Source organism: Tamandua tetradactyla, chromosome 13 (assembly GCF_023851605.1).
Source record: "Tamandua tetradactyla isolate mTamTet1 chromosome 13, mTamTet1.pri, whole genome shotgun sequence".
NCBI classification, from domain to species: Eukaryota; Metazoa; Chordata; class Mammalia; order Pilosa; family Myrmecophagidae; genus Tamandua; species Tamandua tetradactyla.
Window position 1 is genome coordinate 38559219 of NC_135339.1, and position 12530 is coordinate 38571748.

Here is a 12530-nt window from a genome sequence, read left to right on the forward strand (position 1 = left end):
GGAGACAGGGATGCCTTCAGCGGGGAGGATACATGACTTATACTGAGCACCTGAAGGCATGAAGGCCAGAGTTACACTTTACCATCACTACAAACCATAGAAGCAAATTTTAGGTTGATGATATTGAAAAGTAGGAATAAATGTCGACGCTCACTTGATTTGTTTTGTTTACGCTTGGGGCTGCCAATAGAAGCCGCAAATTCACTGTGACTCGCCGGCCCTAGTCCGTTTCGGTCTCTCCAGTTATCAGATTCGCTTCCACTTCCCAAGTGTTCACGACTGTTGGACCTTGAAAGGGACAGTGATGAGCCCTGTAAACAGTCAAAGTCAGATAAGGAGACGTTTACTAAGGTGGTTACCCGAGGTGGGAAGAGAAAAGAATCCACAGTAGATCACTGCACTTTCTTGTGCTGCTACCTGCTGTAGTTACCCACGAACGCTGATTCTCAAGCAGAGACTGGGGTTCCTGTCTAGAGCCTTTGTCCTCCAGCAGCCAAGGACACTGTAAATCTTTTCCCTTCATTTAAGGGAGCTGATTATGAGGGTACCCAGCATAGTTCTGAGAAACTCTGGGATAAAGAGTCCTAAAGGACTTGAGAAAATGGGTACTTGTGATTCCTTCCCACTTTCAGGAAGTGCGAAGCTAATCCTTCAACTGGTATCGCAGAAATTTTCTGTCTCCTATTATTCTAGGAGCAGCAGTGAAGAGGACAGCTAGACCCAGGGCTTTAAGAGGAACTGCACTTCCAGAACAATTAATAGAGCAGACAGAGATCGTTATTCTCCCTGTGTTATCCTTACCCAAACAAGTACACAACGTCTCCAACAAATTACAAAGAGTTGGAATAATTTATTTTTTCACTCCCCTAAATAATAATAATATTAGTAATTATAAATTAAAACTGCTCAAAGTTTAAATAAATGTAAGTACTGAACTTACATTTATTCACACCCTCACTTATTTCATTACTGAATCACTATCTTACACGTACTTGTATTGTGTAGATTATTAAAGTCTAGGTTCTACGATGTTCAGAGCTTTAAGTTCACTGGATAATTCCAAGAGAATTATTTACTCTTCACCTCTATAGCCACCTTCATTTTACTAATTGGTATTTTAAACTTAGCATGCTGAAACCAAATTGTTGATTACCTGTTCCCACCAGTTATCCCCAAACCTATTCCTCTCCCAGAATTTCTGTATCTTGGTATGTATTTACCCTAAGCCAAAATTCTAAGGGTTGTTTTGTTCTCAATTTCTCCTTTCCTCATGGCATCCAATCCATCAGCAAGTTGTATCAATGTCATCTCTAAGCAAAACCACAAGTTTACCCATTTCTCTGCAACTCTATGACTGTCTCTAAAAGCCTCCTAACTGGCTCTCCCAACTCCACCCCAACAGATGAATTTTATTGTATCTTTAAAATGTTACTCATAGGTCTGGTATCTTGTTTCCATAGCCAGACAAGTCTTGCATCTTATTCATCAGCCCACTGAACTGTTTCCCTTTCAGAGACATAATACCACCCCCAAATTTTCCAATATTCTTGTTTTTAACTGTTGTAGCTTGCTGAATCCAAGCAGTTGAATTTTTTTTGGGTGGTCATGGGCAGGCTCCAGGAATCAAACCCAGGTCTCTGGCATGGAAGGTAAGAACTCTGCCACTGCACTACCATTGCACCGTCAAAAGCAGTTGAATTTGATACACATTCAATGTCATTTCCTTCAAGAATTAACTCATCTTTCTGGGCTCGAGATACTGAACAAGCAATATGTGGCCTCAACCAAACTTTGCAGGTTCATTTTTCACACAAGAAATTCAGATTTCAACAAGAGACCCACTCTCCTGAATAAGGACGTTCACAGGCAAGTGAGAATACACAAACTTCTTCTTGTGAGTCCAGGATAACATTCTTGATCATGTTTTGTACACGACTACAGATAATGTAAACTATTGCCTATTCCTTCTGATTTCCCCACCATTTCTCAACATGAACCCTCCTCTTTTTCTTTCCAAGGAGACTAAGTTCTACACTGATGTGAAGTGCTCCCCTGGGGCCCTTCACAATAACTGTGCATCCCTTCAGCGTGAAGCTGACATTTTCTGCAATGTCTGCAGCCTAGCTGTTGAGAACGGTGTTCATTCTTGCAGTAGACATGGCAAAGAGGCCCTAATTAGCTTTACTGATTCTATTCTTGCTCCCCTAGAATCTATTTTATACAAAGCAACCAGATTGATTCATAAAAAAATACAAATTAGAACAAGCCCTGCTTCTGTGTTAAGGTCTCGTAATGCTGTTCCATTGCACTTGGAGTTAAATCTAAATTCTTCACCATGGGTTGAGGTATTCTGTAAGTGACTCTCTTCCCCTCTCTCTAAGCTCATATGCCATGTTCCACCATCCTCACTGCCTTCTGCCACACAAACTCAGCAGCTAGTTATGGTTTTATGATGGCCACGCAACTATTCCCTTGGCTTAGAACAGTCTTTCCCTAAATCGTTGCAAGATTGGCGCCTTCTTGTCATCTAGATTCCAACATCTAGATGTAGTCATCTACTCCAGGCCTGCTATGACCACCCAATCTAAAGCAGCTGCTTTCACATTCATCATGGATTTATTACCTAATACTTTCTTGTTTAGTTATTTCGTGCCTCTCTCTACCACCACAGAGAAAGTTCTATCCATGAAAGCAAGAACCTTGTATTTAAGCACAGTGTCTCTAATGCTAGAATACTGTCTAGAACAGAGAAGGTACTTAATAAATATTTGTGAAACTACTGAATGAATCTTGTAGCTGCCCTTCCCTATGTCAATGGGATCACTAACTTTGTAGAAGGGACACAGGGAAAGGAAGGCTCTTGTGACCCAAACGAAGGGTCTTTCCATTAAAAACATCTCTATTATTATACTTCAAATAAAAGGTAAATCCAAAGCAGCATGGAGAATAAGAACATGCTCAGAAGCAGTTATTATCAGAAATATTAATGAGGTCACCATGTGGTATTTACTAAAAAACAAAACAGCTTGCACTTAACTCTTTTTGAGTATATATGACCACCCATCTATTTAACTCACACAGGGGTGACTTGGCTGAAGACGGTGATATTTAGACACATTAAGTAAAACATGATCTTGTGATATCAACTTGAAGAAAAAGCAGTCTGCTGCACTCTTAGATGTATACAATTTGAAATAGCCAGATAACCTCAATACTCTTAGTGCTGGAGAAACTGAAAATCATCTTTGATCCCCAATGCAGCCTTTTATTTGCTCCAGAAAATATGTGACTTATAATTTTAAGAAATGGGAGATGAAAAGCAAAGGAAAATTCCCAAATCTCTCTGCAACCCCACTGATAAGACAGAAATATTACAGCCTTCTGTTTGACCTTTGGTCCCAGGGTAACATCAAGTTGATGCTGTGATATTTTTGAGTCTCAGAAAAAACAAAAAAGCCTGAAAATGCCTGCTCCTTATCTAAAGGAACCCTTGGAATGGGTTAATTTCTCAATGCTGCCCTAAAACTGGAAACTATTGCTCAAGCCTAGTTTCTCCAGGATTCTGAATACAAAGCTACCAGGATCAACTTCTTGCCCTAGGCAAAATTCTAGAGCAGGAGACATTCCGTCCCTTTACAACCGGTGCACAACCACATCCCATTAGGACCTATTAGCCAAACATGTTGCTTATCATAGCTCACCATTCCACTTGCCCACTTGGTTTTATTTTTCTTTGGGGAAAGAGCAACCTCTAATTTAAAAATATTAGTGCCATAAGCAGCTATGTGGTCTAACATTTAATAAAAAAATTTAAGTTCTATTTTTCCTCAGGTCCTTGCCCACCCCACCTAGTCCCCAGCTTCTTAATCCAAAGACTCAATCCTCATTTACTGCCTTGCTTTTATTTATTTATTTATTTATTTATTTAATTTATTTTTTTTTACATGGGCAGGCACCAGGAATCGAACCCAGGTCCTCGGGCATGGTAGGTAAGCACTCTACTGCCTTGCTTTTAACCTTTCTGAGCACTAAATGAGAAAGCAAGCAGAGGCTGGTGGCAACTAATACAGAAAATGAGAATGCTACCGAAAAGGCTCTCTCATCCTATTTTAATGGATTTGGGATGTATGAGGAAAAGTTCAAATCCTATGTACCCGAGAGAATCCAGAATACCATTTGCAAAGAAAGTATGATAACACTTTTCCATCAGTAATGTTTAAAGGGACAATGAAAAAGAGCAGGTTGCAGGGTAATCACCTGTGCTCTGATCTAGCCAGTCACGTCCCCCATCTTCCAATGTGAACGGACCACGAGACATCAGACAGGAAAGCAAAGCAAAAGTAAGAAAAGCTGCAAGAAGAGGTCCAGCCAGTGAGTTAGACAGCCTCTGTCCATTCCTGCCCATGGAAGGTGGTCTAGCCATCTTTGAGTAACTGCTGAAGCAGGAGTCTTTCAGGTTCCTATGCCCATTTCTGCTACCATTCTCCTTAGTGTTACCTCAGTTAAAAGCAGAATTTTCTGAGATGCCTGCATCAGGACCATTATTAGGTGCTTGCTGAAAATGCAGACTCCCGATTCCCACTCCCCACCTGCTGAATGAGTCTGGAAGAACAACCTGCATTTTTATCAAGCTCCTTGACTGACTGCTATTTGTGTTCAAGTATGGCAAGAGGTCCCTAGATCATTTATTTATGTCCTCTTTTCAGTTAAACCAATTGAAAGAGCAGTAGAATGCAATTTTGAGTTAAACCACTTGAAAGAGCAACAGAATGCAATTTTGTAAAATGAATTCCAATCCTTTCTCTGACACTTACGGACCATGACCTTGAGATAAAATTGTTCAGGTCTCCTCTTTCCTCATTAGAAGTTTGTAGGGTCTGAACAAATGGTGGCTGTGAATGCACCTTACACATCTCAAAGAATTAAATGAATGTTGTTTATGGTAAATATTACTGATACATTATGAATTCATATAGTATCTAGGTATTTTCTTAGATATTAAAACATATATGCAGTTTGAATGTGGATAATTTCTACCAATGAGCATTCGTATACAAAATCTCATCTTTCAGCAGGCCCTTGGCTTCCTCTGGGGATAAAGCTCGCCAGTGGAAATAGTAACAGCTGTGAAATATTATGGAGAATTTACCACTCACTATGCTAAATGCTCACGCCCCCTCCTGAGTAATTCTCATGCCAACCCAAATGAGGAAACAGGTTCAGAGAAGTGAAGTCATTCACCCAAAGCTGTACATGTGGTCACTGGTGGCTGTCAGACCCCACAGCCTATGTGCTTGACCACTACACCATGATAGGATCCTTATCTTCGAAGAACCCATCATAATGCTGATGTAAGAGAGCAGAAATGAGTTAGTATTTCCAAAGTTAAAGCTTTTATTTCTGAAATTACAGAAATGCAATCAGTAATCTAATACTCTACTCTGACAAAAGCAAGTTAGGTAAAATGGACAACTTATGGGGTGCATCAGCTCAAAAGCCTACGAATTAGCAAAGCAGTATTACCTCTGCCAATAAGAGGAGACACTTACTTCTCTCAGAGCTACAATGACAGAAGGAGGGGTATACCTTCCTGAGCCTCAAAATTTCTCAAATAGTTCCTACATTCCAGCTATAGAAGGTAACTTCAATCTTTAAATATAGCCTGCCAGGTTGCTGCTGTAACTGTGACAATGAAATTCATAGGAGGAGACCATTCTTTTTAGTATTTCAGCAGTATTTTCTTCTTCACTTGGTCAAAGAGACAAAGAAAAAAAAAAACAGCATGTTTGTTTTTGCTTTTCATCAACAATCTGATTTAATACAAAGAAAACGGGTGGAGAAAAGAAGGTCAGTGTACAAATGCTAGTTATTAAACTAACAGTAATGAAACCCTCAGCCAGTATTTGTTTTTAAGCCTACAGCAACCTGGTTAACACTGTGATTCTTGGATTAATTATTTTCATCCAAGTTTGGGTTTGCACATGTAAGCATATGTGCACTGTCTCTACCTCTAACCCTACTCCCAAAAGGCTTATAGCCAAAATCTGATACTCCCAAATTGAAAAGGTCTTGCTTAGTGAGTCACGTGTAGCCTGGCTAACTGTGGAACTCTGTATCCCTTTCCACGAGGTGAGAATGCCAGTTTCTTAGTCTCTCACTGAACAGTGCAGCCAACATCTGGGAAACATAAAATTTTGGAGCCCTTGTTTGAGATATTTCCTGCTGTGTTCCTGGCAAATCCGAACACACAGAATTCTTAGTTCATATCTGAAAACCTGTTTTTGTTGAATATTTGCCTTCTTCCCCTATGTTGGCCCTACTAGCAATACCCTTGGACAAAGGGACTCTTTATATAAACTTGTATGGAATACTACGTCTGCCCTTTGCTTCTCCCAGCCTTGCTCTATTATTTATGACACCCCTTCCTTTCAACAAAACCCCATTTACTCAAATTTGCATCTCCCTAGTAAGAGGTGAAAAACTTTGAAAGAAGATAAATAGAACACCATACTATATAAAATTGCAACAACTTTAAAACAACATGATTACAGGAATTCTAGAAATAAAAACTAGTTACTGCTAATCATTTTTTCTGTGTGTGTATACAGAGAATGGAAGAGGAGGGATGATTGCACGCTTTTTCTGAGAGGAAAGGAGGAATAGGTGGGGCATAAGTCGACAAACCTCGTAAGTGGTCGTCATTGTGGGTTTATAGCACACATGATTGGCTCTTCTCAGCTCCTTGATAGTTTCAGCTGGCATGGATTTAGAAAACCCCAGGCCACTCCAGGTATTTGTGGGTGTTCTGACCTCAGTTACCACTGGTTTCTTTAACATAGCTTTGGAAAACAGAACATGAAACAACACGCTTGGCATTTTTAATGTATTTCTTAAATAAAATATTGATTAGTATCGCTTTTTTGATACATATGAAATTATCAGTGAATGTTATTTTTAACACAAAATACCTAAAAATATCTTGACAAAATATTTTACCCAAATTAATAGAAACTACAAAATGCTACACGATTTTTTTTTTTTTTTAAATGCATGGGCAAGCACCAGGAATTGAATCCGGGTCTCTGGCATGGGCTACATGATTTCTTAATGGATCTAATGCTAATCTGTTCAACAAAATACATTTAATCCCTACAGCATTTGTGCAACTTGAACCTACACATTCTGGGTTTCTTTTTCTGAAAGGAAGTCCAATTTCTCAATTTGCCACATATATTCAAAAACCTTTTAAAGGTCTGCTGAGAAAGAGAATCAAAGCATACACTGCTAATGTGCCACATACCTTTAGTTGCTAATAGCTTCTTCTGTTCATAGTCAAATGCCTGAAAATGAAACCCAGAGAAAATATCTTTATTTCCAGTTTACCCAAATGTCAAGCCAATACTCCATGATTAGAGAAGACAGGTTGTGGCCTAGGCCTATGAATCTACTTGTGCTAAATGCTAAGCTTCACACATGCATGTGACAGTAATCCAAGATAGGGCTGATATTTTTAACATGCTCACAAAAATGATTAATTAGAATAATAAACTATGTATTTATTATTTAAAGTCATGGTGATAACAGGAGTCAAAATTTTTCCTTCAAAAAGGGAAAAAAACCTATTTACTCTGAATATTTAGCTTACCAGGACCAATATATGTTAAAGCACAGTGAATAAGCTAACAACAGTTATGCTAAGTTTCAAAATAATACCACATGACCAAAATGATTTCAGGTATCCATTCTCCCCTTTTGTCTCTCAAAATTCCCTCTTCAATTAGATAAGTCTGGACTGCAGTGATATGACGTCAAGAGAACTTAAGAAATTATTTAATGAATTGGCAAAGTCTTTCCTTTGGTTAGCTTTAATTTGTACTGACCTTAAACAACATGATAAAATTAAACCAAGTTGTCTTTTCTCACACAGGATTGGAAAAGCACCATTCAATCATCCCAGTAACTCTGACCGGAATGCCCATGATACAGCCAGGTCTACACAGGAGCCAAGGCAGGGAGGTTTGAGGAAAGCAGTCCAGATGTAACCACACTCAAATGTTAACCCAATGTTGTCAGCTCCTCAATTTAAGGACTAGCTATGACTTGAATTAAAGGTGTCCCAAAGACCAGACTAGGAGGGCCAAGGACCAGCTGACAAGAATTCTTCAACTCTACTACTTCCAGGAGGACCATTCATTCTATCCTATGTGGGGTGTCCATATAATTTATGGTCTAAAACGGGATACTTGTGAAAATGAAATGGGCTGCAAATGATAATTATGCCAGGATGGTTATTCAAACAAACTATAATACATGATGTGCTGGTTTGAAAGGAAGCATGCCCCCTAAGAAAAGCCATGTTTTAATATAAATCCCATTTCATAAAGGTAGAATAATCTCTATTCAATACTATATGTTTGAAACTGTAATGAGATCATCTCCCTGGATGATGTGATTTAGTCAAGAATGGTTGTTAAACTGGATTAGTGGATGATATGTCTCCACCCATTTGGGTGGATCTTGATTGGTTTATTGGAGTCCTATAAAAGAGGAAATATTTTGGAGAATGAGAGATTCAGAGAGAGCAGAACGACATAGCCACGAGAAACAGAGTCCACCAGCCAGTGACCTTTGGAGATGAAGAAAGAAAATGCCTCCCGGGGAGCTTCACAAAACAGGAAGCCAGGAGAAGACGCTAGCAGATGATGCCGTGTTCGCCATGTGCCCCTCCAGCCGAGAGAGAAGCTCTGACTGTGTTCACCATGTGCCTTCTCACTCGAGAGAGAAACCCTGAACTTCATCGGCCTTCTTTTTTTTTTTTTTTTTTTAAACATTTTCTTGTTTTATTATATTTTGTTTGTTTGTTTGTTTTTTACATGGGCTGGGGCCGGGAATCGAACCGGGGTCCTCCGGCATGGCAGGCAAGCACTCTTGCCCGCTGAGCCACCGCGGCCCGCCAGCATCATCGGCCTTCTTGAACCAAGGTATCTTTCCCTGGATGCCTCTGATTGGTCATTTCTATAGACCTGTTTTAATTGGACATTTTCTCAGCCTTAGAACTGTAAACTAGCAACTCATTAAATTCCCCTTGTTAAAAGTCATTCCATTCCTGGTATATTGCATTCTAGCAGCTAGCAAACTAGAACATATGATAACCCTAAGAATATGGCAGAAATTCTAAAGAGTCAGACCATGGTTTGATGATGTTTTTTAAATCCTAGGTCTCAATGGCACTGGGAGTTAAAATCACCTTTTAATTATTGATGCCTCAGGGGCAAGCTATGGGGAGAACCTAAATTCGTTTCTTCGATAAATGATGGTTAAAGTGCTGAGCTTTGTGGAAGAATACAACAACGAATAAAAAATAATCTACAGTCTCAAAGCACTTACAGTCTCAGGAGAGAGGGTAAGAGAAATAACTATAAAATAAATTAGGAAATGAAATAAGTGTGAAAAGAGAGCTAAAGATAGAGCACTCCGAGAGTGGTCGAGAGACAGATCATTTTTAGTCGAGGGAGTCAGGGAAATCTATCTTTCTTCCTGTCACATTTCCTTGGTCCTTGTCGACGCTCACTGACTATTATCATTGATTTCCTAATGATCTCAGGAGTCAGCTACCACTAATGGCATAAGTACATCCATTTAAGTTGAAACTCTATCATCAAGAATACTTTCATCCATCCTAAAAGAAAGTCACCTAAAATTGGTTCACTCTAAGTATAAACTTGATACAAACGAAGAAACACAAGATGGATGAAAATCATAAAGTGATCACAAACAAAATCTGATATTTCTTAGATGGGGGAGTTTTAATTTATATTAACGAGAAATAAATTCACCAGAAAAAAATGTAACAAATATCTTCTTTTTTTTCTTTTTAATTCTGACACACTTTAAAGGCCAGGGCTTTTGTAAAATTATCCAACTAAAATCTTTGAAAATGTATGAATACAAAGGACTAAAAATACAGACACGCAGAATCAAATGGTAGTTTGCAATAGAATTATAGAGGTGTAATATATCTATGGATTAATTTCTTTGACATATCTAAAACAGCTTATCTTGTTTCTAGGATTCTGTGAAAAGTTTTCCCTCTTTTTTGGAGGAGTGATGAACCACTTACTATAAAGAGGTAAGTCTACCAGTAATTCTGATATTGAAATCAAATGCTTATAGGAGTCTCCAAAGTACAAAGCACAAACAAAAGAAATAAAAAATAAAATAAAATAAAGCACAAAGCATAAAATCCTTATTGTTTATACTGTGATCCATATGGAAACCAAATTTCTGAGTTCATGGTCAATAGTCTACTGTGAGTAATTAACCGGCAGCTTTGAAAATGAATACAGAAAAAGTCCCTGTTGAGGAAGCTGTTTAAAAATAATCATAAAAAATCTATGAACCAACACAATCATCAATAATATTCAACACGTATTTTCAAAGAACTAAAACTTTACATTAAATGGCCTCTAAATGGAGTCAAATTCATCATCACCATCTCACAGATAGAAAAATATTTATCTAAAACCACGCTATGACACACTAATACTTACAAACAAATCTTTCACATTTACCTAAAATTTTTTTAAGTAGTTGATAAATTTCATTTGCACAAAACGTAACAGTTCATCTTATGCTGTTTTTAGTATTATATTTTAAATAATTTTTCTCACTTAAGTTAAATCCTGCATTTAATTTTTAACTTTTATAACAAAACCAATACCAAACCATGGCATGTATGTTTAGATTTCGTGCTGATGGAAGCTCAGAAGGAAAAACTAATTTCTGCTCTACTGCTGAATGCTCACTGAATTCTCCATCACCTTGGCCCAGCACCTGCATTTGGAATGACTTTACTATTTTATTTCCATTACCTGCATGTTGACATATGATGGCCGTGGGGCAAGGCGGGCTCTTTCGGAGTTTTGCTGGGCAGCTGCTGCCCTCTCTGCAGCACGCTCACTTCCAGGAGCCTTTTTGTCAGCCAAAGGGCTTTCTGAAGCACTCAGCTCAGGGTCTGAGAGCAACCTGTCAGTGCTGCTGCAAAACAAAGGTTGTGATTTAACATTATACCATATATACAAGTGTACTAAATGTTTACTCTGTGCCACATTTACTTTGTGATTCGCCATTCTCAACTATTTACTATCTCATTTAATCCTCACAACAACCCTATGAGACAGTTACTGTTATTATATGGATAAGGGAAGTACCTTGCTCAAGGTCATGACTCTGGGAAGGAGCTGGAATTTGAACCCAGGCATTCTGATTCCAGAGCTAAAGCTTGAAACTATTTCATGATATATGTTCACACGTTATATATATGGCATATATGGAACACTGAATGTGGTACATATGAAATACATGTAAAAATAAGATTTTAAATTTTTACATATCAAGGAGATAGCAATGGTCTATGCACACAGAGTCTAAAGAGATTCAGTTCTTCTGAAGGCATGCAGATGATCAAATTTATGCATATGAAATATATATAATATTGACAACAAATAAAGGTAGCAGACAAGAAATATTCTCCAAAGGCTGTTTAGGGTACATGGGTAGAGGATGAAAGTGCTTCTTTTAGACAACAATTATTTCAATTATAAACCGATACATGTACTTCAAGCTCAAATTCAACTGCACATTAGGCTCAAATCAAATTGGGGTAAGAAACGACATCAGCTAAAGAGCTGATATGTTCATTCATACATTCTTTTATTCATTCAACTATTCAGTTGCTATGCCAGGAGAATATAGAGATATTTAGAAAGGGTTGTTGGAATACAATATGTGGAGCAAGGAACGTTGCTTAACATAAGGGGGGATTCTTCACAAAAGACCTCTGAACTGGGGTTCAAATGGCATCTATAAGTTCAAGGGTGCAAAAGATCAGGAGAATGGTAATGCAGAGGGAAGAGCATAAGCAAAGGAAAGGACGCATGCAATGCAGGATATGGGTGGTTTTTAAGCCAGAGGGTGATAAGATCAGACTCATGCTTTTGAAAAAATTACTGGCAGCACAAAAAGGACTCATGAAGCCGACGTGAGACTGGAGGCAGGAAGACCATCCTGGAAACTGCAGCTTACCTCAGATGACAGATGAATGGGATAGGAGTATACCTCAAATGCATGAAAGAAAGCAAAACTGTACCTCTAACCTATCCTAAATAATACTAATTTGGGGTATTAGTACAATATAAAGGAAGACATGGATAAATCAGAATTGGACAATAATCAGTAATTAACTGACACCCAAATTTATAAAACCAAAAAGGATTTTGGTAAGAAAAGGAGGATGTAACAATAGACATGCTTATATGTGCATAATAATAATAACTCTATAAGGACACACAAGAAACTAATAAGAGGTGAGGAGACCAGGTAGAAGGAGATGGGTGGGAACAAAAGTTTTCAAGGTATAATCATTACATTGCATTTTTCTAGACATGTTTAGATTGCCTATTTGAAAAAATGAAACAAAAGGATAAAGAAAATGGAGCAAGGATAGCATACTTGTAATTTTCCTTTGGTAA

At 38.2% G+C, this 12530-nt stretch overlaps 1 protein-coding gene across 4 annotated transcripts in view; it reads right to left on the bottom strand.

Annotated features, from left to right (window-relative positions):
* Positions 1-12530, bottom strand: part of BICC1 (BicC family RNA binding protein 1) — a 299969-nt gene that overhangs the window by 13625 nt on the left and 273814 nt on the right. For 3 of the 4 annotated variants that reach the window (XM_077125272.1, XM_077125275.1, XM_077125274.1), the window contains exons 15-18: positions 10872-11037; positions 7301-7340; positions 6685-6839; positions 155-311 (exon numbers count right to left, since the gene is read on the bottom strand). In XM_077125272.1, the coding sequence (XP_076981387.1) occupies positions 155-311; positions 6685-6839; positions 7301-7340; positions 10872-11037 (518 nt within the window). The remainder of the gene's footprint in view (positions 1-154; positions 312-6684; positions 6840-7300; positions 7341-10871; positions 11038-12530) is intronic. The other variant, XM_077125273.1, reaches the window with a different exon arrangement.